This window comes from Triticum urartu, chromosome 4 (genome assembly GCF_003073215.2).
Source record: "Triticum urartu cultivar G1812 chromosome 4, Tu2.1, whole genome shotgun sequence".
Lineage (NCBI taxonomy): Eukaryota > Viridiplantae > Streptophyta > Magnoliopsida > Poales > Poaceae > Triticum > Triticum urartu.
The window spans coordinates 40057574-40082359 of NC_053025.1; the positions used below are offsets into that span (position 1 = coordinate 40057574).

The following is a 24786-nucleotide window of genomic DNA, read 5'->3' on the forward strand; positions in this document are numbered from 1 at the left end:
CATGAAGATCAAGACCATGCGGGTGCCGTCCTACGCAGGGTCCTTGTTTCCCCTTTGGTGCAAAGGGGGCAAGCACAGGCCAAGGTATCAGGCAAAGGTTACCATTCTGGTGCAATGAGACCAAGACCAGCCGGACGGCCGGAGGAGGTCACCGTGGAGCCCAAGACGGCGTCATCACCGGCGCTTTTGGCAGCCAAAGACCACCTTTGGTCAGGATAACTTGTACTAGATGTTCCCCTTCAAAATGGCCAATTCTTGGCGCCCTTCCTGCTCAATTATTTGGGGAGAGGCCCAGGGCCTCTATAAATAGAGCTAGCCTCCACAAAGAGAAGGGGGGAGAAACCCAGTAGAGACTAAGTAGAACACACCGCACCAGCTCAAGAACACCCCTCGCGAGGCTGTTCTTTCCATGTACTGTCCATCATCAGCCTAGAGGCAATCCATCACACCACACACTGGAGTAGGCTATTAAACCACAACGGTGGCCCGAACCAGTATAAACCTCGTGTCTCTTGTGTTGTTCATCATTTTCATCTTAGTTCGCACGAGAGGATCGGACATAGATCGGTAGGGGAGAGATCTCCGCGCGCACCCCATTGTTCGAACCTCAAGGGTCTGCCGGAACCCGAAATCCTGACACTACCCCATGATGGAAGTTTGCAAGCAGAAGTAAAATATTCTATGTCCATGGTATAAGATTTTTCATAAAGATCAAACATGACTGAAGGAGAATTACGCGAAGATGAATACTCAAACCTCCTCACAAATGAACTTGTGAGATCATGATACTGGGGGCATTTGTTAGCCTCAAAATCCTCAAGACCGGCATTGCGCAAATATGCTTTGAATTCTTCTTTAATTCCCGCACGGTCCATAAAATTTTTCGACGGCCATTCGCAAGGCCGTACTGGAGCGTCTCTTGGTGGATCCTCGTCAGCATCGCACATAGCAATCCTGGGTCCTTGCTTCTTAGAGGAACCACCTTGGAACATCTTCCTAAGCATATTGTTTTTCTCTGAAAAATTCTGAAATTTTTTGTAACTTCAAAAATAAAAGTGAACCAAACTCAATAATATTGATAGCAACCACTCCTACAAGTGCCTAAAGCCTAAATCAAGCATTAGAACTACTTGGAACCATATAAATTTGACATGCAAGCTCAAGAACATGGTCACCTATGCAACAAAAATTTGCAAAGAATAAAGCACTAGAACAAAAACTAATTGGACTAATGGAGGAGTCACATACCAAGGAACAATCTCCCCAAGCAGTTTTGCGAGAGGTGCTTTGAGTAAGGAGATCAAAAATCACAGCAAAAGTGGCTGGAACTCATGCTTGAGTTGGTTTTTCGGGTTCGTGTGAGATAGAGGAAGAAGATGGGTGCTGGGATAAGTGGAGGAGGGCCACCATGGGCCCACGAGGCAGGGGGCGCGCCCTATAGGGGGGCGTCCACCACCCTTGTGGCCAGGTGGCAGCTCCTCCGGCGGTAATTTTTGCACAGTAAATCCTCAAATATTCCTGAAAAAATCATATTAAATTGGCATGTAATTCTGAGGACTTCTATTTTCGGGATATTTTTATATTGCACAGATAAGTCAGGAAACAGACAGAAAAATACTATTTTTACTTTATTTAATATAAATAACAGAAAGTAAAAGTGGGGTACAGAAGTTTGTGCTTCTAGTTTCATCCATCTCATGCTCATCAAAAAGAATCCACTAACAAGGTTGATCAAGTCTTATTAACAAACTCATTCCGATAATCATGAAACCGGAGAAATTTCGAATAACACTAAGTTACCTCAACGGGGATATGCACATCCCCAATAATAAGTATATCATATTTCTTCTTGAGAGTAGGAAGAAGAAATTCAAAACCTCCAAATATAATCGATGGAATTTTTCCAATAGAATTGGTGCTATGAACTTGAGGTTGTTTCCTCGGAAAGTGTACCGTATGCTCATTACCATTAACATGAAAAGTTACATTGCCTTTGTTGCAATCAATAACAGCCCCTGCAGTATTAAGAAAAGGTCTTCCAAGAATAATAGACATACTATCATCCTCGGGAATATCAAGTATAACAAAGTCCGTTAAAATAGTAACATTTGCAACCACAACAGGCACATCCTCACATATACCGATAGGTATAGCAGTTGATTTATCAGCCATTTGCAAACATATTTCAGTAGGTGTCAACTTATTCAAGTCAAGTCTATGATATAAAGAGAGAGGCATAACACTAACACCGGCTCCAAGATCACATAAAGCAGTTATAATATAATTTCTTTTAATGGAGCAAGGTATAGTAGGTACTCCGGGGTCTCCAAGTTTCTTTGGTATTCCACCCTTAAAAGTATAATTAGCAAGCATGGTGGAAATCTCAGCTTCCGGTATCTTTATTTTATTAGTAATGATGTCCTTCATTTATTTAGCATAAGGATTTGTTTTGAGAACATCACTTAATCGCATACGCAAAAAGATAGGCCTAATCATTTCAGCAAATTGCTCAAAATCCTCATCATCCTTTTTCTTGGATGGTTCCGGAGGAAAAGGCATGGGTTTCTGAACCCAAGGTTCCCTTTCTTTACCATGTTTCCTAGCAACAAAGTCTCTTTTATCATAACGTTGATTCTTTGATTGTGGGTTATCAAGATCAACAGCAGGTTCAATTTCTACATCATTATCATTACTAGGTTGAGCATCATCATGAACATCATCATTAATATTTTTAATAGGTTCATGTTCATTACCAGATTGTGTTTCAGCATCAGACATAGAAATATCATTTGGATTATCAGGTGGTTCAGCAATAGGTTCACTAGAAGTTTGCACAGTTCTATCATTTTTCTTCTTCTTCTTTTTAGAAGAACTAGGAACATCTATATTATTTCTCTGAGAATCTTGCTCGATTCTCTTAGGGTGGCCTTTAGGATACAAAGGTTCCTGAGTCATTCTACCAGTTCTAGTAGCCACTCTAACAGCATAATCATTTTTCTTACTATTCATTTCATCAAGCACTTCTTTTTGAGCCTTAAGTACTTGTTCTACTTGAGTGGTGACCATAGAAGCATGTTTGCTAACAAGTTTAAGTTCACCTTTAATATCAGCCATATAATCACCCAAGCGTCTAATCATATAAGCATTTTCTTTTAATTGTCTACCGAAATAAGCATTGAAGTCGTCTTGCTTAAACATAAAGTTATCAAACTCATCCAAGCACTGACTAGCAATTTTAGTAGGAGGGACTTCAGCTTTATCATATCTATAGAGAGAATTTACCTTTACTACCTGTGTCGGGATGTCGGGATCAGGGGGTTCTTCAGTAAATAAAGAATTAAGATCATAAGTTTCTTCAACAGGAGGTATAATAAGACCATGTATTTCTTCAATAGGAGGTAAATTCTTAACGTCTTCAGCTTTAATACCTTTTTCTTTCATAGATTTATTTGCCTCTTGCATATCTTTGGGACTGAGAAATAGAATACCTCTCTTCTTCGGAGTTGGTTTAAGAATAGGCTCAGTAATTGGAGCAGGAGTTGGCTCAGGAGCTGGCTTAGGAGGTGCCCAATTATTTTCATTTGTCAACATATTATTCAATAAGATTTCAGCTTCATCCGATGTTCTTTCCCTGAAAAGAGAACCAGCACAACTATCCAGGTAATCTCTGGAAGCATCGGTTAGTCAATTATAAAAGATATCAAGTATTTCAGGTTTCTTAAGAGGATGATCAGGCAAAGCATTAAGTAACTTGAGAAGCCTCCCCCAAGCTTGTGGGAGACTCTCTTCTTTAATTTGCACGAAGTTGTATATTTCCCTCAAAGCAGCTTGTTTCTTATGAGCAGGGAAATATTTAGCAGAGAAGTAATAAATCATATCCTGGGGACTACTCACACAACCAGGATCAAGAGAATTAAACCATATCTTAGCATCACCCTTTAATGAGAACGGAAATATTTTGAGTATATAAAAGTAACGTGATCTCTCATCATTAGTGAACAGGGCAGCTATATCATTTAACTTAGTAAGATGTGCCACAATAGTTTCAGATTCATAGCCATAAAACGGATCAGATTCAACCAAAGTAATTATATCAGGATCAACATAGAATTCATAATCCTTATCAGGAACACATATAGGTGAAGTAGCAAAAGCAGGGTTGGGCCTCATTTTATATCTAAGTGATTCTTTGTTCAATTTAATTAATAACCTCTTAAGCTCATATCTATCTCGGCAAGCTAAAATAGCGGCAGAAGATTCCATATCAAAAAGATAGCCCTCAGGAATAACAGGCATATTTTCATCATCACTATCATCATCGTATTCAGATTCAATAATTTATTTTTCTCTAGCCTAGCAATTTGTTCATCAAGAAATTCACCAAGGGGCACAGTAGTATCAGGCATAGAAGCAGTTTCATCATAAGTATCATGCATAGCAGAAGTGGCATCATCAATAACATGTGACATATCAGAACGAATAGCAAAAGCAGGTGTAGGTGTCGCAAACTTACTCATAACAGAAGGTGAATCAAGTGCAGAGCTAGATGGCAGTTCCTTACCTCCCCTCATAGTTGAGGGATAGATCTTGGTTTTTGGATCTCTCAAGTTCTTCATAGTGTCCAGCAGATATAAATCCCAAGTGACTCAAAGAATAGAGCTATGCTCCCCGGCAACGGCGCCAGAAATTAGTCTTGATAACCCACAAGTATAGGGGATCGCAACAGCTTTCGAGGGTAGAGTATTCAACCCAAATTTATTGATTCGACACATGGGGAGCCAAAGAATATTATCAGGTATTAGCAGTTGAGTTGTCAATTCAACCACACCTAGAAACTTAGTATCTGCAGCAAAGTGTTTAGTAGCAAAGTAATATGACAGTGGTGGTAGCAGCAACAAAAGTAAAGACAGCAAAAGTAATGTTTTTGGTATTTTGTAGTGATCGTAACAGTTGCAGCGGGAAAGTAAATAAGCGAGAACCAGTATATGAAAAACTCGTAGGCACCGGATCAGTGATGGATAATTATGCCGGATGCGGTTCATCATGTAACAGTCATAACATAGGGTGACACAGAACTAGCTCCAATTCATCAATGCAATGTAGGCATGTATTCCGTATATAGTCATACGTGCTTATGGAAAAGAACTTGCATGACATCTTTTGTCCTACCCTCCCGTGGCAGCGGGGTCCTATTGGAAACTAAGGGATATTAAGGCCTCCTTTTAATAGAGAACCAGAACAAAGCATTAGCACATAGTGAATACATGAACTCCTTAAACTATGGTCATCACCGGGAGTGGTCCCGATTATTGTCACTTCGAGGTTGCCGGATCATAACACATAGTAGGTGACTATAGACTTGCAAGACAGGATCAAGAACTCACATATAATCATGAAAACATAATAGGTTTAGATCTGAAATCATGGCACTCGGGCCCTAGTGACAAGCATTAAGCATAGCAAAGTCATAGCAACATCAATCTCAGAACATAATGGATACTAGGGATCAAACCCTAACAAAACTAACTCGATTACATGATAAATCTCATCCAACCCATCACTGTCCAGCAAGCCTATGATGTAATTACTCACGCACGGTGGTGAGCATCATGAAATTGGTGATGGAGGATGGTTGATGATGACGACGGCGACGAATCCCCCTCTCCGGAGTCCCGAACGGACTCCAGAGCAGCCCTCCTGAGAGGTTTTAGGTCTTGGCGGCGGCTCCGTATCGTAAAACGCGATGATTTCTTCTCTCTGTTTTTTTCTCTCCGAAAGCAAATATATAGAGTTGGAGTTGGCGTCGGAGGGTTTCCAGGGGGCCCACGAGGTAGGGAGGCGTGCCCTAGGGGGGCCCACCCTCGTGAAAAGGGTGTGGGCCCCCTGGTCTTCATCTTTGTCGAGGATTTTTTATTGTTTTCTCTAAGATGTTCCATGGAGTTTCAGGTCATTCCGAGAATATTTGTTTTCTGCACATAAAACAACACCATGGCAATTCTGCTGAAAACAGCGTCGGTCCAGGTTAGTTCCATTCAAATCATACAAGTTAGAGTCCAAAACAAGGGCAAAAGTGTTTGGAAAAGTAGATACGACGGAGACGTATCATGGCGCCACGCGGTCCATCTAATGGGTTTTCTGATGGCAGAGATGAGATGCCGACACCAAGTCGCGGGGCAACAACGAGAATCCGCCCAGGCCCTCCGCCTGCTCCATACTCATCGAGATGTCGGCCTCAAGTGCCTCACCAAGCTCACCATGTGCTACTTCTCCATCACAGCTATGCTGCACGACACCACTAACTCAGTTGACGCTGCCTGCCTACCTAGTGCTTGTTTAGCCACAGGGCGTACAAGAGTGCTTGTGGTTAATTTAGTGTTCTCCTGGGTCATCAATCTGACAAATTCTACAACTTTATCTGTGATTTCCAGCACAAATATGTTATACTAGTATTTTTCTCTAGTTCGTGCTACCATTTATGTTTATTTCAGTAGCACGGCCCTAGGAGAAATGCATGCGTGTGTATAAGAAACCATTAGCAGACTAGCATCTAATCATTAATCTACGTTGGTTACTTGAAATATTTCATGTAAAGCGTAGGATAAAAACATGGTCATGTTGCAACTATCTAACTGCTAGATTACTTGAAATAATTGAATCCAGTAAAGCAATTTATGCACACTGTAATGTTGTTTGTATTAAATCTAGCAATAAAATCACACCACCCTGCTTAGCTAGTGTAAACATTTAGTCGGCATCAGTTTTGCCCAATTGTGTCCACCGTTGGAGATATGATGATGATAATGCCGGTGCGGCTTGTGAGGCCGAGGGTCGGCTTGATTCCGACAACGTAAGAAGAACTGTTCCCTCTGCTGGTTTTGTGGAACATAGTAACATAAAGTGCATCTAAACCTTTTTGAGTTAAAGATTGGGATGCCTTTTGAGTTAAAGATTGGAAAGCTCACGATTATTTGCTGCATACATGCCATCCTTTCTAGTGCAGCCAAGACTGATTTTCGCTCGTCTAGTGTGGTTGCGGACGCATTTCTTATTCCACTCGACGAAGTAGCTTTTCTAGGTTCAGATTTCTAGTTGCCGGAATTCTCCCTCTTTGTGTATACCTTGCATATTATGAGAGAAAAGGCATTAAAATTACCCCAAAAAGCATTATTATGGATAAAAATATTAAAAATAACAGTAAGAAAACATGATGCAAAATGGACGTATCAACTCCCCCAAGCTTAGACCTCGCTTGTCCTCAAGCAAAAACCGAAATCGAAAAATATGTCCACATGCTTTGAGGGAGAGGTTTCGATAAAAACAAAATAGGAACATAGAAGCATCATGTAGATTATTATAGCAGCAACAAAATTAAACATAAAACTTTTATCATAGGACTTTTATCATAGACTTCTCATGAATAAGTGACAATTCATCACACAACTGAAGTATAAAGCAAAAACTCTATTAGAAACCAACAAACTATGTTCTCAGTCAACTTTGCAACTATAATTCATCATCTTTTTAGGGTCACGTATCGGAGCCTTTAGGAAAGTCCACATACTCAACCATCATACAGTCTGCTATGATTGCTAACACTCACCTTGTACACATGAGCAAAACATTTCAACCGGACACATAGAAAGATAGGGGTTTATAGTTTCGCCTCCCAACGTATTCACCTCAAGGATGATGTTAACAATAATAACTCATGCTATCTATATTCAACTGGACATATGTGCCTAGATCTTTCCTCACCACGTGATGCTTGCCAAAGGATAAAAATAAAAAGGAATAAAAGGAAAAATTTGACTCTTTGCATAAAAGTAAATACATAAAAGTAAAAGATAGGCCCTTCGCAGAGGGAAGCTGAGGTTGTCATGCTATCTATATTTGTTTGTATGCTCAACCCGTTAGTGCAAAAGAACGTCACGTTGCATTGTCCCTTTGTGATAGCGACCTTTATTATGCAATCTGTCGATTTTATTCTTCACCATCATAAGTTCGTGCAACGCTCAATTTTATCTTACACTAAATGATCTCACACTTTTAGAAGCAATTTTTATTGTCTTTTTGCACCAATGGCAACTAACTTGAGGGATCTTGCTCAATCCCTAGGTAGGTATGGTGGACACTTAAAAATAAGATTTGGGTTTAAGGGTTTTTGGATGCACAAGTAGTATCTCTACTTAGTGCGGAATTTTTGGCTAGCAAAGATATGGGCAAGCACCACATGTTAAAGGATCCATGACAATATGAGTTCTATGTGAATATAAACAAACATAAACCATTAAGTTGTCTTCCTTGTCCAACGTCAACAATTTTGGCATATAATATTTTGATGAGGGCTCACAATCACAAAAGATTTCTAGGATAGTATATTTATATGTGAATCTTCTCTTCCCTTATTAATTCTTTCATGAGTTGCATCATTGACTAATGATATGTTTGTCAATCTCTAATAAAATTTTCTACTTATACTTATGCTTATGTGGTGTCATCGACTACCATAAGATTAGTATATGATCTTTTCTTCATTTATTTCCTTTCTTTATTTTAATTCCTTTCTCTTTTTATTTTTATTTGCAACAAGAAAGAAAAAACTCAAACTAAACTTTATTATATAACTTGCACACGATTACAAGGATAGATCACTAAGCAGCTCTCAAAGAAGAAAGGAACGCCAAGCTTGGTGGAAGCCAAGGGGAGTGTCCATACCTGATACTCAGTTCTCCTTTGGTGGTGAAGATGAAGATGATGGTGAAGAGATCTTGTCCTCGGATTTCCATGGCAGTAGCCCGCCATCGTGAGAGGAGGAGTGAGTCTCACGGGTCTTGCAACTAGCAGCCAAACTCATACCTTTAAACCTCGCCTCATATTCCAAGGCTTGGTTTTGGAGATCATAGATCTGGCTTTGGAGGAAGTTGAGTTGCTCGTTGAGGGTGAAGACGATGTCCTTCATGGGCTTGCCATCCACCATGAGATCACGACAGAGGTCCGTGATCATGAGGTGATTGGCATTGAGCCCACGCCCCACCATCCCCTTGCACCAGAAGACATCTTGCTCCATAGCTTCGAGTCTGGCCTCCACGGTTCTCGTCCCCTTGGGACATGGCACATCACGAAGGTGAAGCGCCCCCTCATGCATCTAGATGGTCTGAGGGTGCTGCACCACCTCCCGCAAGTACGGATTGATGACGTTCTTGAAGAAATTGTCCTTGGAGGAGCTCGAGGTGGCCATGGTAGATGGGATCTGGCAGAGAAACAGCAAGAAAAGAGAACAGAGCATTTCTCCGCGATACGGTGATCAACAGGTTCGGGAAGTATATATAGATTTTTTTTATCTTGGAAGACAAGAAAACGGAAGAAAAACGGAGTACGGAAAGTGTCCCAGGTGGGTACAACCCACCTGGGCGCGCCAGGCAAGCCTGGCACGCCCTGGTGTCTTGTGCCCACCAGGGGACGCTTCCTGAAAGTTTATTTATTTCCTAATTTTCTAAATATTCCAAAACTGATAAAAAAATATTTTTGGCAGATTTTTTCAGAGTCCGTTTACTTATCGTATCATGTACCTCCTTATTTTCACGATTCTGGACTATTCCAAAAGGACTCTTTTATGTGTTCTTCCGGTGTCAAAGTTTGGATAACATTACTTTCAATATTAATGGGCGTACCCGAGATATAATGCTTTATACGTTGCCCATTGACAACCTTCGGGTTAGTACCTTCGAAATTATTTATTTTGATGGCTCCAGACCGATAAACCTCCTCGATAATGTAGGGGCCTTCCCATTTTTAGAGGAGTTTTCCTGCAAAGAATCTGAAACGAGAGTTGTACAAAAGAACATATTCTCCTACTTTAAACTCGGGTTTTTGGATTCTTTTTTCATGCCATCTTTAACTTTTTCTTTGAATAATTTTGCATTTTCATAAGCTTGTGTTGTCCATTCATCTAATGATCTAATATCAAATAGCCTTTTTTCACCAGCAAGTTTGAAATCATAATTGAGCTCTTTGATGGCCCAATATGCTTTATGTTCTAACTCAAGAGGCAAATGACAAGCTTTTCCATAAACCATTTTATAAGGAGACATACCCATAGGATTTTTATATGTTGTTCTATAAGCCCAAAGTGCATCATCTAATTTCTTAGACCAATTCTTCCTGGGCCTATTGACAGTCTTTTGCAAAATTAATTTTATTTCTCTATTGCTACGTTCAACTTGACCACTAGACTGAGGGTGATAATGTGATGCAATTCTATGGTTAACATCTGATGTCGCTTGAAGCTACGTCGGTATTTCCCCAAAGAGGATGTGTTCTCTGTCTTGGGCCTCATGCGTTGCACGTGGTGGGCCTCGCGAAAGAAGGTTGGGTCGTGGGTGGCTCTGCCGAAGTGGGTCACGCGCGGGAGGGATGCGGTTGTACGATCGTGCGGATTTGTCGCTAGTCACTTCCTTACATTATTGGAAAAGCCTAGTGCATATATGTATATATGGTATAATGGAAAGAGGAAACGGATCAGTATATATACATATATGGAAAGAGAAAGCAAATTAGACGTAGGCCTTTGCTCCTGAAGTAGCACCACCAACTCCAACACCAAAAGTCTGCCGTGTGTTAAGAACTTATTCTTCGACGTCGCTACTACTGAGACCCACGATGAGCCTACTACAGGGCATGAGAGAAAAAAACAGAGATATGCTTGTTAGTGCAGTAGAAAGATAAGGTCAAATTGTTAAACTTGATGTACAGAACAACAATAGCAAAGTAGCTCAGTTGGTCAGCGAGATGCTCCTATAGCTACAGCGACCAGAGTTCGAATCCTGGCAACCGCGGGAAAGAGAACGTCGCTCGCGGGAACAAACACAGCCGTGCGATCAGGATCTGACGAAGCTCGGATTTTAGCCTTTGCGCCTGAAGCAGCACCATCAACTCCAACACCAAAAGTCTGCCGTGTGTTAATAACTTATTCTTCAACGTCGCTACTACTGAGACCCACAATGAGCCTACTACAGGCTAAACAAAACTCTTCGCGAGACGAATTATCGCCGACAAAATTGAACAAGCAAAAGAGGACATTGGCAATAGCCCATGATGATCTATATCTCACATTCAGAAAATAGTGTTGGCAAATGGTACATTGTTCAAGGTTTAAAAGGTTTAAAAGGAACTAGAACAATCTCTTTGGCCCTTATGACTAGTTTCTATCAATGTTGTGTTGTATGCTGTTTTTTTTCTTATCACATAGTGCTTTACAAGGCATGTTCTAAAAAAGACTTTTAAAGCACAACTTATACAAACATTCTAGAAAACTTATGAAAACATATGATGTACTACAAGTTTTTGGACTAGTTATTCGAGTAATTTTTTGTGGTAAAGTCAGGCCATGCCCATGAGCTGACGAGTGTGATTGACGAGTTGGATAATTTGGGTGGCCCCGTGCGCGGTGGGGGGCGACGCACATCGATTACGTGCTCCGTGCTAGTGCATTCACGCCAAACTGGACTTCCGGTCAATGCAATTTGCAGATCGAAATGGAGCAAGCTGTATCCTTGTGGTTGACTCGCTGATTCTTATCTGCCCTGATAAGTACTTCCTCCGTAAACTAATATAAGAGTGTTTAGATCACTAGAGTAGTAATCTAAAGTAGTAAAGAGGGAGTATCCTGTAATGCAAAGCCGACCTGACCTGCATGCATGCATGCGCCGGCCGGAACGGCGGAATCGGAGACCATCTCGTCAGTCCTTGGCAGTTGGCATAGTACGTAGCACGCTCGTCCTGTACCCAACCACACTGTTCCTTTCTGATGAGATCCAAAGAGACCTTATCTGTCCAAGAAGCATGAACCATTTCTGATGAGATCCAAAGAGTGAGAAACACCACACTGTTCCGTCCTTTCAATGGCCTTATCCTCCTCCTAGTTTTAAGCCGCCCTGGCGCGCTCAGTACGTAGCAACGCAGCAGACTGCCTCGCCTCCGCTCTAATCTCAAGTTCTGAAGAACCATGGCCGTGCCATGCGTTCGCCTCGCCCTCCTCCTCTGTCTGATGATCCCAGCCACCGTCGCCTCACCTCGGAGCCGGAGCCTGCGCAAATCCCCAGCCCACGCGTCGGCGTCGCGGCCGACCGCCTTCTTCGAGGTGGACCGCCCGCCACGCGCACGCGGCAGCTCCGGCCGCCGGTGCTCCACGCTCCTGCTGTCCGCCTCCTTCGGCTCCACCTTCGACAAGGCCCCTGCCACCGCCGCCTACTCCCCGCCAAGCTGCCTCGTCAAGGCGGGCGGCCGCGCCTCGGCCATCTCCCTCGCGGTGCTCGAGTGGCGCGCCGCCTGCCGGGGACCCCAGCTCGACAGGATCTTCGGCGTCTGGCTCGCCGGCGCCGAGCTCCTCCGCGGCAGCACCGCCGCGCCGCCTCCCAACGGCATCGTCTGGTCCGTCTCCAAGGACGTCACCAGGTACGCGTCCCTCCTCGCCGCCGCCGGCAACTCCACCTTCGCCGTCTACCTCGGCAACCACGTCAACGCCACGCTCACCGGCGTGTACCATGCCAACGTCACGCTCCACCTCTACCTCCGCCGCACGCCGACGACCAAGCCGACGCCCGCCACGGCTCCCGCCGACCTCATCGTCCCGATGTCGCGGGCCCTCCCTCTGAACGGCGGGCTGTGGTTCCCGATCCAGAGCGCCGCCGACGTTGCGTCCAAGAGCGTCGCGCTGCCATCCAACACCTACCGCGCGGTCCTCGAACTCTACTTCTCGTCCCACCAAGACGACGAGTTATGGTACAAGAACCAGCCCGGGTACCAGAACGGCCCGTTCCGCGAGGTTACCGCTCGTGTCGACGGTGTCCTCGCCGGCTCCGTGTGCCCGTTCCCCGTCATCTACCCTGGCGGCATCTACCCCCTCCTATGGAGGCCAATCGCCCCCATCGGCTCCTTCAACCTCCCGACGTACGACATCGAGCTCACGCCTTTTCTGGGCAAGCTGTTGGACGGCAAGGCGCACGAGTTCGCGTTCGCGGTCACCAACGCCATGGACGTGTGGTACATCGACGCCAACCTCCATCTCTGGCTGGACCCCAGGGGCACGGCGACGACGGCGGGCCTCGTGAGCTACGCCGCGCCACCGACGAACACGACGTCGTCCAAGTCCGCCGACCCCGTCGACACCCACTACCACGCGACGGCGGACCGGCTCGTCTCCGCCACCGGGTGGGTCAAGTCATCGTACGGGAACATAACGACCAACGCCACGCGGACGTTCGCCCTCGACTACCTCCTCACCTTCGAGACGCTGGACCTGACCATCGTTGCGGACACCGGCGTCGTCGCCACGGACGGCGCCGGCGGTGTCCTGTACTCGGCGCAGACGCACGGGAACTTCCCGCTTGGCTGGGTCTATCAACAGAATAGTCTAACCGTCACGCACGGGTTGGAGGAGACGACGGTGGCCGCCGGCCGGTGGTCCTCGGCGCCGCCATACCGGTCGCTGCGCACCACGCAGAGCAGCCTCGTGGAGGACGAGGAGGGAGGCGGCAAGTCATGGGGCGTCCGGCAGACGTACAGGTACAACGCCACCGACGGGTGCTACTTCAGGAACGTGACCAGCAGCAACTACAGCGTCGTGTCGGACCACTCCAATGAGCTGTGCGTGAAGGGGGCGGCATCCGCCGGAGTTGGCACTGTCACGGCCGCGCTACCGGCGGTGAATCTTCCATAGTTACTTTTAACTTTCAGAATCAATAAAGACTGGATTTTTTATTTGCGGGGACAATAAAGACTGGATTTTCTACCATGCACCAGAGACCCCGTGCATGGTCTAGTTGACACTCTTTGTACAACTAGTTAAAGTTTACGTGCAATGCACGCTAATTTGAAAGTATATTAAGTGCATGTGGATATTAAGTAGGATATTATTTGCGTGTTAGTATGTGATTAGCACTATATTTGGCATGAAATTAACTGCACGCTAAACGTGTTGAGCGCTCGACATTGAAACAATGTAGGTTGTTGGATTGACATGATTGATGGCTGAGATTAATTGGATCTGCCCCTTTAGGTCTTTTTATATTGGTATAGATATAGATACTCCATCCATACATGTAGAAACTATTCATCAACATTAATTGAGAATAGTGATACATGGGCTTAGTAATGCAAATGTCATCCTGTGCGGAACCGGTCTATCCATACAAAAGCTAGCATTTTATTTTCTAGTGAGATATTAATTCGTCGACATCTTTTCAATATTAATTTAAATTTAGAATATTTTTATATATTTGAATTCCTAATGGCATGATCTTTAAACAAGGTTAATATCGGATGTATTTTAAACGAGTTTGAATTTCATCAACATATCTCATTCATTTAAAATAATCACTTGTTTCAAAATATTGGTTTTACTCATTCCAAACACTAGTTTTACTCATTCAAAAAAAACTAATTTTGCTTAATTCAAAAAAAGAATTTAGTGGAGTAAAATAACTCCACTGAAATTTACTTCGCCGTTTTACTCCTCTAGGGGATCACTTAGAGTTGCCCTGAGTGGAGCAATTACGATCACTGTCTCAAAAATATCATAACAACAATGGTTTATCATCCTCCTGCCTCACCGCACACACTGTCAAGGGTGATAATCTAGTACTCCCTCCGTTCACCACGACGAGTAATTTGGAACGAAGGGAGTAGTAGAATTAGGAAAATGGTATATGTACGCGCTTCTAGCTACTTGTCTCGACCAATCGTCTCATCTCCACGATTTAGCACACTCCGAGTGCGGCGGCCACCTCAGGTGTGCCGTCCCGTTGAGCCGCCTAGCGGCCCTGAGGACGGCCCTCAGGTCAGCAACCTTGGCCCGCATCGTCCGGTGGCAGTTAGCGTGCACAGTGGCCACCTGCCAGGCGTCCAGTCAAGTTAAGAGTGAACTTGCAACAGGGGGGAAAAGTTGGGCCTCAGTTGCAAATCGAGGTGGACTTAAAATTGGGACAAAAAAAGTTTTGATCCCTAGTTGCGATTCAAGGATGGACTTGCAACTTAGATAAAAAAAATGTTAAAATCCAGTTATGAGTCGAGAATGGGATTGTAACTATGACAAAAGAAGGTAGGGCCCGAATTGCAAGTTGAGGGTAGAGTTGCAATTTTAAAAAAAACATATAGCCACAACGATGAAAAAAATCTTGAATTTTAAAAAATAAAAAAACAAATCATGAACTTTAAAAGTCAACAAATTTGGAATAAAAATGGAAAAAGAAGAAAAAGGAGAAAGAAACAAAAAAGAAAATTGAAAAAAGTTCACTTGTAGCCACAACAGCCAACGAGACACACACGAGGAACAAAATCAAATGGATCAACAGCGGCCCACTGCCAGTAACGCGTACAGAAAAGGATCAATGAATAAAAGAAGCAAAAAATACTGATCTTGATGACTAAATCATATGGTTAGAAATGTATATATGGTACTTTTTTATATCTAGACGTGAAATAGCAAATCTGATTAGGAAATTATATGTACGCACTTCTACTTCTCTCAACGAATCGTCTCATCTCCATGATTTAGCGCACTGCGAGTGCGGCGGCCACCTCAGCTGTGTCGTCCCGTTGAGCCGCCTAGCGGCCCTGAGGATGGCCCTCAAGTCAGCGATCTTGGCCCGCATCGTCCGGCAACAGTTGGCGTGCACGGTGGCCACCTGCCGGGCGTCCCGGCTGTCCTGGCAAAACCCGCTGAAGCGCGCCATGTCCGGGACGCGCGCCCTCACGCCGAGGCGCCGGAACACGTGCCGCCGCTTCATCTGATTCAACACGTCCTGCTCCTTCAAGCCTGCGGACCCGCCGTGGGCTGCGTGCCACTCGTCAAACAGCGCCGCCGTCCGGTTGTTCACGACCACGAAGAAGAAGCCGGTGTTGAGCTCATTGCTGAGGTAGTCCCGCGGCCGTCCGTTGAACTTGTCGGAGCTGATCAGGAGGTCTTCCTCCCCGGTGCGGTTGAGACTCGGGAACGGGTTCCTCAGCCACATCACATCCAAATCCTTGCAAATTATAAGCAGTGTCACATAAATGAACACTTCGTCTGACATACTTGAGATTTAATGAAGTCTCATGCTATATTCATGAGATCTTACACTAAGATTCATGCAAAATTTTACTTTTAATATTTTTTTTACATGTTATGTCACTTAATTTAGACTTGTTGAATCTTAGTCGACTAAGACCTGGCCACACCGGATGCCTATATATTATATAAGGGCGCGAATTAAGTTTACGTGACCTTTTCAGAGGCAGGGCTCGACGAAATTACCGTGAATATGAAGCTGTAACCGTGCTTGAGGACGTCGCCGAGGAGGCGAATGCGCCGCCACATCATGCGTATAAACCCGTCGGACATGTAGAGCTGCTCCGACGACAAGTCTTGGGTGCCGTTCCTCGACGCCGGGAGCCGGTAACACCGGATGCCGCCGAGGCTCATGCACCGGCGGTATGCCGGCCGGTCCATTGCCACGAGGAGGACGTGGCTGAGGAGCTGCGCGGTTCCCTCCCCTTCCCTCAGGCTCCGCACGAAAAGGTCGAGCAGGCCATCCTCCTCGGCGTACGCCTTGTTCAGCACGCTCAGGATCAGCGTCCTGTTCGCGTCCGCCGCGCCGCGCAGCGCCGCCTCCAGATCATCGCCGCCGTAGGCGCGCACCTGGATTTAACAACCCCCCAAAAAGTTAGGGTTTCAAGCTTTGCTGCGCCTGAAGTTGGCTCCACTAATATCAATCAATTGGCAATTGGCATAAAAGGCCCAGAATCGATCGGGTAAGTAGTTCTGTAGTTGCAGCCGGAGGATTCTACTTGCCGCTGGCCGTCGGCGTCGGCCGGCGAGCAGAGCACGTAGTACGTGCCGACCACGACGAGGAGACAGACGGCGGCGACGGCCACGAACCGGGCCGATGCGCAGTGCTCCGGCACGCAGAGCAGCCGGTGTGGGCATGGCAACTGCGTCCAACTCCTCGCCTTCTTTGGCCCGATCACCATGGGATCGGAGGACGGCGGCGTCTTGGATGAGGACGGGCGGTCGCGCGGTATCTCATGGAGGCACGGAGTTCGTTAGGAGTAGTTCAGTTGTTTGTAATCAGCAGAGAAATGCACGGGTAAATGGGGTACGTGCGCGGGTCATGAGAAATTTGCAGCAAACCTACCAACCTGCTGGACGCCTGAGTTTTCGCTCACACAAACTATCCATGGCGTACGTAGCACATCGATCGATTACCGTGCAGTTTCTTTTTGACGCCATTTGTCTATGAAAAAAGTGTGGAAGTTTTTTTTACAGCATAAAAAAAGTGTGGAAGTTTTTTTTACAGCAAAAAAGTGTGGAAATTCATGTGGCTTACCAACCTCTATCCAATACTTCCCCGCAAAAAAAAACCTCTATCCAATACTTCCAGCAAAAAAAAACTCTATCCAATACAGGAAATTTCCGGTATTTCCAATGGGAAAAATGACCGAAAGCCTTTTTATTTAGACAAAAATTACCGAAAGCCTAGTTTACGTGCGCACCAGGTCCGGAAGTTTCGGCCCACCATGTCCACTACCGCCCATTTCTCTATCTGATCGATTAACTGTACTACTCAGTTGCCTCCCTAAAGAAAATGTATCAGTTGCCTCTCTCACAAAAAAAAACTGTATCAGTTGCCTAGAGAGAGAGAAAAAAATGTCATTGGTCAGAATTTCCGAAAGTAAATGATCGGGATATGTAGAAATATCAGCACAAAAGCACCGTGGAAAACCCACATACTAGAAAAAAAAACCATATTCATCTAGCACATTTTTTTGCGGGAATTCATCTAGCACATTTTCATGTCCACAATGCATAGTTTTCGATCTCTACTCGTTTACCAAGTTCATTGCATGGTATATTGGCATGTTCATGCACTTGACACATAAAAAAGTGTTATCAAGTTTTTATTAGTTTTCTTTTCTTTCGTTATCTTTGTAGGTGTATTGGCATGTTCGTGGACTTCACACAAAAAAGGACCAAGTTGGGGTCAAACCGAAAAAGTTTCAGGCACCAGACTTTCGTATTTTGGGAGTATCAAATATGACATATTTAAACGAGCTCAATCTGAAGATGCAATGCCACTGGTGGATCGGCGTCGTTCAGGCGATTCGAACAATCCAAAAAACGTCAAAGGAGTTCGTACAAAGAGATGACGGCCAAAAAGTAATGCTCCTGAAGGTCCGGTGTCTAAAGACGGCGCATACTAGCCCTAGACAATTTGTAAACCGGTCATAACTTTTTCGATTTTGCTCCGACTTCATCTCGATTTGTTCCTACGCGATCCTTGGCGAACAAGGAGTGTTTCGGAAGAGGATTTGGCTCCCCTGCCGCGCTTGGATGAAACGAGGAGGAGCCACATCAACAGAGGTGGCCCGATGAGGCCTCCTACATATTCACCTCCAACCCTAGCCGCCGTCATATATCATCATGAAGTCCGATCTGCTCCACCACGTGTCGCTACACCTCCATCGTAGAGGAAGGGTCAAGGCAAGGATGAAGAAGTGAGGTGGCTCTGCCTGATCAACAAAGGAAACAGAATAATAATAATGCTTGATTGGGCAGGATGAGTTGTAGGGTGGCGGGGCCGGTGCTGACCTGTGCGAGGTCTCTCCCTGTTGCCAAATATGTGCCTGACGAGGCCGCGGGGGGGGGGGGGGGGGGGGGGGGGGGGGGGGGGGGGGGGGGCAGAGGTGTGGAACGGCGACGAATGAGAAGTGGCTTGGAGCCCGGATGTGCTGATGGAGGTGACTGACTCGTCGAGTTCCGACAGTGGTGTGGCAGGGTGGCCAGGTTGGTGGAGCGGCGGCGAAGGCAAAATAGAAAATAGGAGGATGGAGGCGCGAGATCCAGGAGGGGTCTGGGTAGGGTTTTGGGTGGGCCGGAGGTGTCGGAGTCCTGCGTGTTTGATGTCCAAACTCCCGCAAAACTCATGTTTGTCTCGGATTTATGCGAACAAACGTGTCCAGACCGTTCAGATGATTGATACAGATCCGAGTTGAATGGCAGAACATGTCCGGATCTCGCGGCCCGGATGGTTACAAGGTAGTTTGAGGATCCGCTTTGAAAATGCTTAAATTGGCTTTGACGTAACTATCTAAAAGAATGAACACAGCTTGAGATCTACGATAGGTACTCGTGTCCGATTTTATAATGCTTATCCAAAAGATGTGCATGTGCCGATCTGCCATTCTGTCTACTCGTGTTCCATGCTCCAACAAATGTCTTGGCAAAAACAATAAAAGATCTGCACAGTTGCAGCTACTACCCCATACTATTCAATAACGGAGTATGTACTAAATTTCCAAAATGATTCCCGCGAGAAGAAACGTTTAAGCAGGCGGCAACGCATGGGCGAATCACTACCGGAACAGGGCTCTAAGCCGACAGCCAAATATATGCCGACGGCTACTGTCGGCCTAGTTCGAGCTATGCCGACAGCTAGCTCCTGGCCGTCGGCATACAATGGCCGTCGGGCTATCCACGTCTACGCCGACAGCAGCCGTCGGCACACAACAGCCGTCGGCTTATCCAAGACTACGCCTACAGCTGCCGTCGGCATATATAGGCCGTCGGCATAGATACGGGCCCGCCGACAACGGGCATCACGGCCGGCTAACGACGTCAAATCTATGCCGACGGCCGTGACGGGCAGCCGTCGGCATAATACGGGTGACACGTCACCGATCCAGAGCGCACCGACCAGGACCTATGCCGACGGCAGCCGTCGGCATATCTGACACGTCATCGATCCGCGGCGCTGTCCATCTGCCCTGGCCCCAGCTGCCGTCGGCATAGTTTTTTTCTCTTTTTTTTTCTTTTTTCCATATAGTATTATTATTATTATTATTAAGCATACAGTATGTGTTAATAAGCATACATATAGATTGTGTTAATAAGCATACATATAGTATGTGTTAATAAGCATATAGTATGTTAATAAGCATATATTATGTGTTAATAAGCATACATATAGTTTTTTTTTCTTTTTCTTCACTGTTTTCTTTATTATTATTATTTAACTTACATACCGTATGTGTTAATAAGCATACATATATTATTTTTCGGTTCTGTACAGAGCGGTGTGGCCCCCCTCACGAACGGTGCCGCCGCCAGCCGGCAACTGGAATGGGGAACAGCCGCATCGGGTCTATACGAAGGGGACTTTGCTCCAAGTGTTTATATATATCGGATGACCTACCACAACCGGGTGGTGTTGTGGCATGTCCGAAGAGGCGGCACACATCTCCGGGGCGTGGTCCCCCTAACGGACGGCGCCGCCGTCGGCACCTGGAGGGGGGAAACGGACGCATCGGGTCTACACGGAGGGGATGTAGCTGTCGGTTTGGCCCCGAATGTTTCTCCCAGGTGTCCCTCTGTGCTGACCTGACACAACCGGGTGAAGAGGCCCACTGGTCAAAGCACGTCTGTGGGAAGTCAAAGGGCTAGATCTCGTGGTCAACCGCTCCAGGGTTAGGCGGGACGGCGCCCTGGGGAGTAGCAATGCCACTGGAGCGTCGCACCGGCCCTCATACATGCGGGGTGGTGTGGTGGCATGTCCAAAGAGGCGGCACACGTCTCCGGGGTGTGCCCCCCCCTCACGGACGCGTCGGATCTACACGGAGGGGATCTTGTTGTGGGTCTGGCCCGGATGTTGCTCCAAAGTGTTCCTATGGGCTGACCTAACACAACCGGGTGGGGAGGTCCACTGGTCAAAGCCCGTCCGTGCAAAGTCAAAGGGCTAGATCCCGTGGTCAAACGCTACAGGGTTAGGCGGGACGGGGGACCTGGGGGTAGCAATGCCACCGGAGCGTCGCACCGGGCCCTCATACATGCGGGGTGGTGTGGTGGCATGTCCGAAGAGGCGGCACACATCTCCGGGGTGTGCCCCCCTCACGGACGGCGCCGCCGCCGGCACCTGGAGGGGGGAAACGGACGCGTCGGTCTACACGGAGGGGATCTTGTTGTGGGTCTGGCCTGGATGTTGCTCCAAAGTATACCTATGGGCTGACCTAACACAACCGGGTGGGGAGGTCCGCTGGTCAAAGCCCGTCCGTGCAAAGTCAAAGGGCTAGATCCCGTGGTCAAACGCTACAGGGTTAGGCGGGACGGGTGACCTGGGGGGTAGCAATGCCACCGGAGCGTCGCACCGGGCCCTCATACATGCGGGGTGGTGTGGTGGCATGTCCGAAGAGGCGGCACACGTCTCCGGGGTGTGCCCCCCCTCACGGACGGCGCCGCCGCCGGCACCTGGAGGGGGGAAACGGACGCGTCGGGTCTACACGGAGGGGATCTTGTTGTGGGTCTGGCCCGGATGTTGCTCCAAAGTGTACCTATGGGCTGACCGAACACAACCGGGTGGGGAGGTCCGCTGGTCAAAGCCCGTCCGTGCAAAGTCAAAGGGCTAGATCCCGTGGTCAAACGCTACAGGGTTAGGCGGGACGGGGGCCCTGGGGGGGTAGCAATGCCACTGGAGCGTCGCACCAGGCCCTCATACATGCGGGGTGGTGTGATGGCATGTCCGAAGAGGCGACACACGTCTCCGGGGCATGGCCCCCCTCACGGACGGCGCCGCCGCCGGCACCTGGAGGGGGGAAACGGACACGTCGGGTCTACACGGAGGGGATCTTACTGTGGGTCTGGCCCGGATGTTGCTCCAAAGTGTTCCTATGGGCTGACCTAACACAACTGGGTGGGGAGGTCCACTGGTCAAAGCCCGTCCGTGCAAAGTCAAAGGGCTAGATCCCGTGGTCAAACGCTACAGGGTTAGGCGGGACGGGGGCCCTGGGAGGGTAGCAATGCCACCGGAGTGTCGTACCGCGCCTCATACATGTGGGGTGGTGTTGTGGCATGTCCGAAGAGGCCGCACGCGTCTCCGGTGCGTGGCCCCCCTCACGGACGGCGCCGCTGCCGGCACCTGGAGGGGGGAAACTATCGCATCGGGTCTACACGAAGTGGATTTAGCTGTGGGTTTGGCCCATATGTTGTTCCCCGGTGTCCCTCTGGGCCGAGCCGACACAACCGGGTGGAGAGGTCCACTGGTCAAAGCCCGTCCATGCAAAGTCAAAGGGCTAGATGCTGTGGTCAACCGCTCCAGGGTTAGGCGGGACGGGGGCCCTGGGGGGTAGCAATGCCACCGGAGCGTCGTACCGGGCCCTCATACATGCGGGGTGGTGTTGTGGCATGTCCGAAGAGGCGACACGCATCTCCAGGGTGTGCCCCCCATCACGGACGGCGCCGCTGCCGGCACCTGCAGGGGGGGGAACGGACGCGTCGGGTCTACCCGGAGTGGATGTAGCTGTGGGTTTGGCCCGGATGTTGCTCTCGGGTGTCCCTATGGGTAGACCTGACACAATCGAGTGGAGAGGTCCACTGGTCAGAGCCCGTCCGTGGGAAGTCAAAGGGCTAGATCTCGTGATCAACCGCTCCTGGGTTAGTCGGGACGGGGGCCCTGGGGGGTAGCAATGCCACCGGAGTGTCGTACCGGCCCCTCATACATGCGGGGTGGTGTTGTGGCATGTCCGAAGAGGCGGCACGCGTCTCTGGGTGTGGCACCCCTCATTGACGGCGCCGCCGCCGGCACCAGGAGGGGGGAAACGAACGCGTCGGGTCTACACAGAGTGGATGTAGCTGTGGGTTTTGCCCGGATGTTGCTCCCAGGTGTCCCTCTGGGCTGACCTGACACAATCGGGTGGAGAGGTCCACTAGTCAAAGCCCGTCCGTAGGAAGTCAAAGGGCTAGATCTCGTGGTCAACCGCTCCAGGGTTAGGCGGGACGGGGTCCCTAGGGGGTAGAAATGCCACCGGAGTGTCGTACCGGGCCCTCATACAAGCAGGGTGGTGTTGTGGCATGTCCGAAGAGGCGGCACGCATCTTTGGGGTGTGGCCCCCCTAACGGACGGCGCCGCCACCGGCACCGGGAGGGGGGAAACGGACGTGTCGGGTCTACACGGTGTGGATATGTAGCAGTGGGTTTGGCCCGGATGTTGCTCCCAAGTGTCCCTCTGTCGATGACCCCCTCCCCCTTCACTCACCTGACGAACTAAGCTCCAGATCGAGCACGCGATCGAGGGCGGCCATGGCGCTCCCATACCCGTGACCAGGCCACGGCCTTGGCGGACGAAGCTGCTCGAATTCGGCGCCTCCCCTCCCCTCCCCTCTGTGTGGTTCCGGGAGAGGAGAGGGCTGAGCGGTTTAAAAAAATAAAAAAATCTATATGAAATAATAATACATAAAAAAGGAAAATTATAACTATAAAAAATTTAAAAATCTATATAAAATAAAAAAGAATAAATATATAACTATAAGAAAACATTAAAAAAATTTATATAAAATAAAAAAGGAAAATAAAACTATGCCGACGGCAAAGCCGTCGGCATAGCTGCGGCCATACGGTAGGCGCTACGCGGATCAGTGACGTGGGTAATAAAATAAATAAATAAAAAAGTATGCCTACGGCTAAGCCGTCGGCATAGGCTGCCTTATCCACCCGTGGGGCGAACCCCCTCCACTCATTCCCAATCGCGCCCCCGACCCACCACGATGCGCCGCCGCTCCATCCTGACCCACGCCGCCGCCGCCACGCTCTCCGCCCACCTCCTTGCGCCGCCGCCGTCAGCCTCGCCACCCGGACCCGCGTCGCCGCCACGACCCTCTCCGCCCCTCCTCGCGTCGCGCCCCTCTCCTCCCTACTCACGCCGTGCCGCCACCCCGACCCAGCTTCGCCGGCCGCCGCCTCCAGCCCGCCCCCTCACCCCACCGTCCCCTGCTCGCACCGTGCCCCTCTCCGCACCCTCCTCGCGCCGCGCCGCCCCAGCCAGGCCGCCCCGAGTCCACCTCCCTCCTGCTCGGGCCTCGGCCCTCGCCGTGCCGGCCGGGGCTCAGAGCCCTCCTCCGGCGACCCTTGTAGCGGTGGCCCCGCCGCCCGTCCCGGCGACCCCTACAACGGTGAGATGGATGCATGGATGAATTTTTTTTGCATTATGTTACTAGTTGTTATGTGCATGGATGCATGGATGAAATTTGTGACAGTTGTTATGTTACTAGTTGTTAAATGAATTAATGAATATTGGTAGATGGATGGATTGATGAATGTTGTTATGTTTTGTTAGATGAATTTGTGATAGATGGATGGATTAATGAATTTGTTAGATGGATTTGTGATAGATGGATGGATGAAATTTTGTTAGATGGATTTGTGATAGATGGATGGATGAAATTTTGTTAGATGGATGGATTGATGAATATTTGTAAGTTTTGTGTTTGGTCATGTTTAGTGTTAGGTCATGTTGTTCCATAGGACACTTAAATAAAGCTTTCTTTGTAATTTGAGATGTTGTTTCATGTTGGTTCATAATATAGTGTCAATGCTTTATGTGATATGTGATGACCTAATTTTTTTTCACTCGGTGTAATTAACAGGATTTGTGGTGTTCCATCTTCGTGGAGTGATCGTCGACGTTGGAGGTGTTGGTCCACGATCATCCCTCTCCTTTGATCGACTACATCGGAGGGTGAGCAGCAATTCCATGACCTCGTCCACTTTTTTTCCATGTCACTAGATTAAATTTTCACATCAAGTCGCGTAACCTAGGTCTTCCGTCCGAAAGGGTTGCATCGATAAATATGCATTCAATTGCATATTTATCACCGCAGCTCTTTCGGATTGTCCAGCGCTTTCCACGGACAGCCCGAGGATGTGTAGATTGGGTACGTTGTTCATGCTCTACCCCGTTCCGAGACAGGATTTCGGCGGCGCCT

General features: G+C 47.8%; 2 protein-coding genes across 2 annotated transcripts; one reads left to right on the plus strand and one right to left on the minus strand.

The window, feature by feature from the left end:
- Positions 1 to 11850: 11850 nt before the first annotated feature.
- Positions 11851 to 13879, plus strand: LOC125550520 (peptide-N4-(N-acetyl-beta-glucosaminyl)asparagine amidase A-like). The gene has a single exon (XM_048713537.1). It carries the CDS (start codon positions 12005 to 12007, stop codon positions 13715 to 13717), a length of 1713 nt encoding a protein of 570 aa, XP_048569494.1. The 5' UTR covers positions 11851 to 12004; the 3' UTR covers positions 13718 to 13879.
- Positions 13880 to 15326: 1447 nt separating this feature from the next.
- Positions 15327 to 17945, minus strand: LOC125550521 (uncharacterized protein At1g28695-like). The gene is made up of 3 exons (XM_048713538.1): positions 16778 to 17945; positions 16292 to 16664; positions 15327 to 16022 (listed from the first exon to the last, which is right to left on the minus strand). The coding sequence occupies exons 1-3, from the start codon at positions 17005 to 17007 to the stop codon at positions 15537 to 15539; spliced, it is 1089 nt and encodes a 362-aa protein (XP_048569495.1). The 5' UTR covers positions 17008 to 17945; the 3' UTR covers positions 15327 to 15536.
- Positions 17946 to 24786: the final 6841 nt, after the last annotated feature.

Bases quoted from the DNA above. Each gene is read 5' to 3' on its own strand.
- LOC125550520 (XM_048713537.1), top strand. From the start codon at position 12,005: ATGGCCGTGCCATGCGTTCGCCTCGCCCTCCTCCTCTGTCTGATGATC.
- LOC125550521 (XM_048713538.1), bottom strand. From the start codon at position 17,007: ATGGTGATCGGGCCAAAGAAGGCGAGGAGTTGGACGCAGTTGCCATGC. The intron at 16,665-16,777 runs TGGGCCTTTTAT...GGTGCGCGCCTA, and splicing joins ACTACTTACCCGATCGATTC to CGGCGGCGATGATCTGGAGG. The intron at 16,023-16,291 runs GTAATTTCGTCG...ATAATTTGCAAG, and splicing joins GTTACAGCTTCATATTCACG to GATTTGGATGTGATGTGGCT.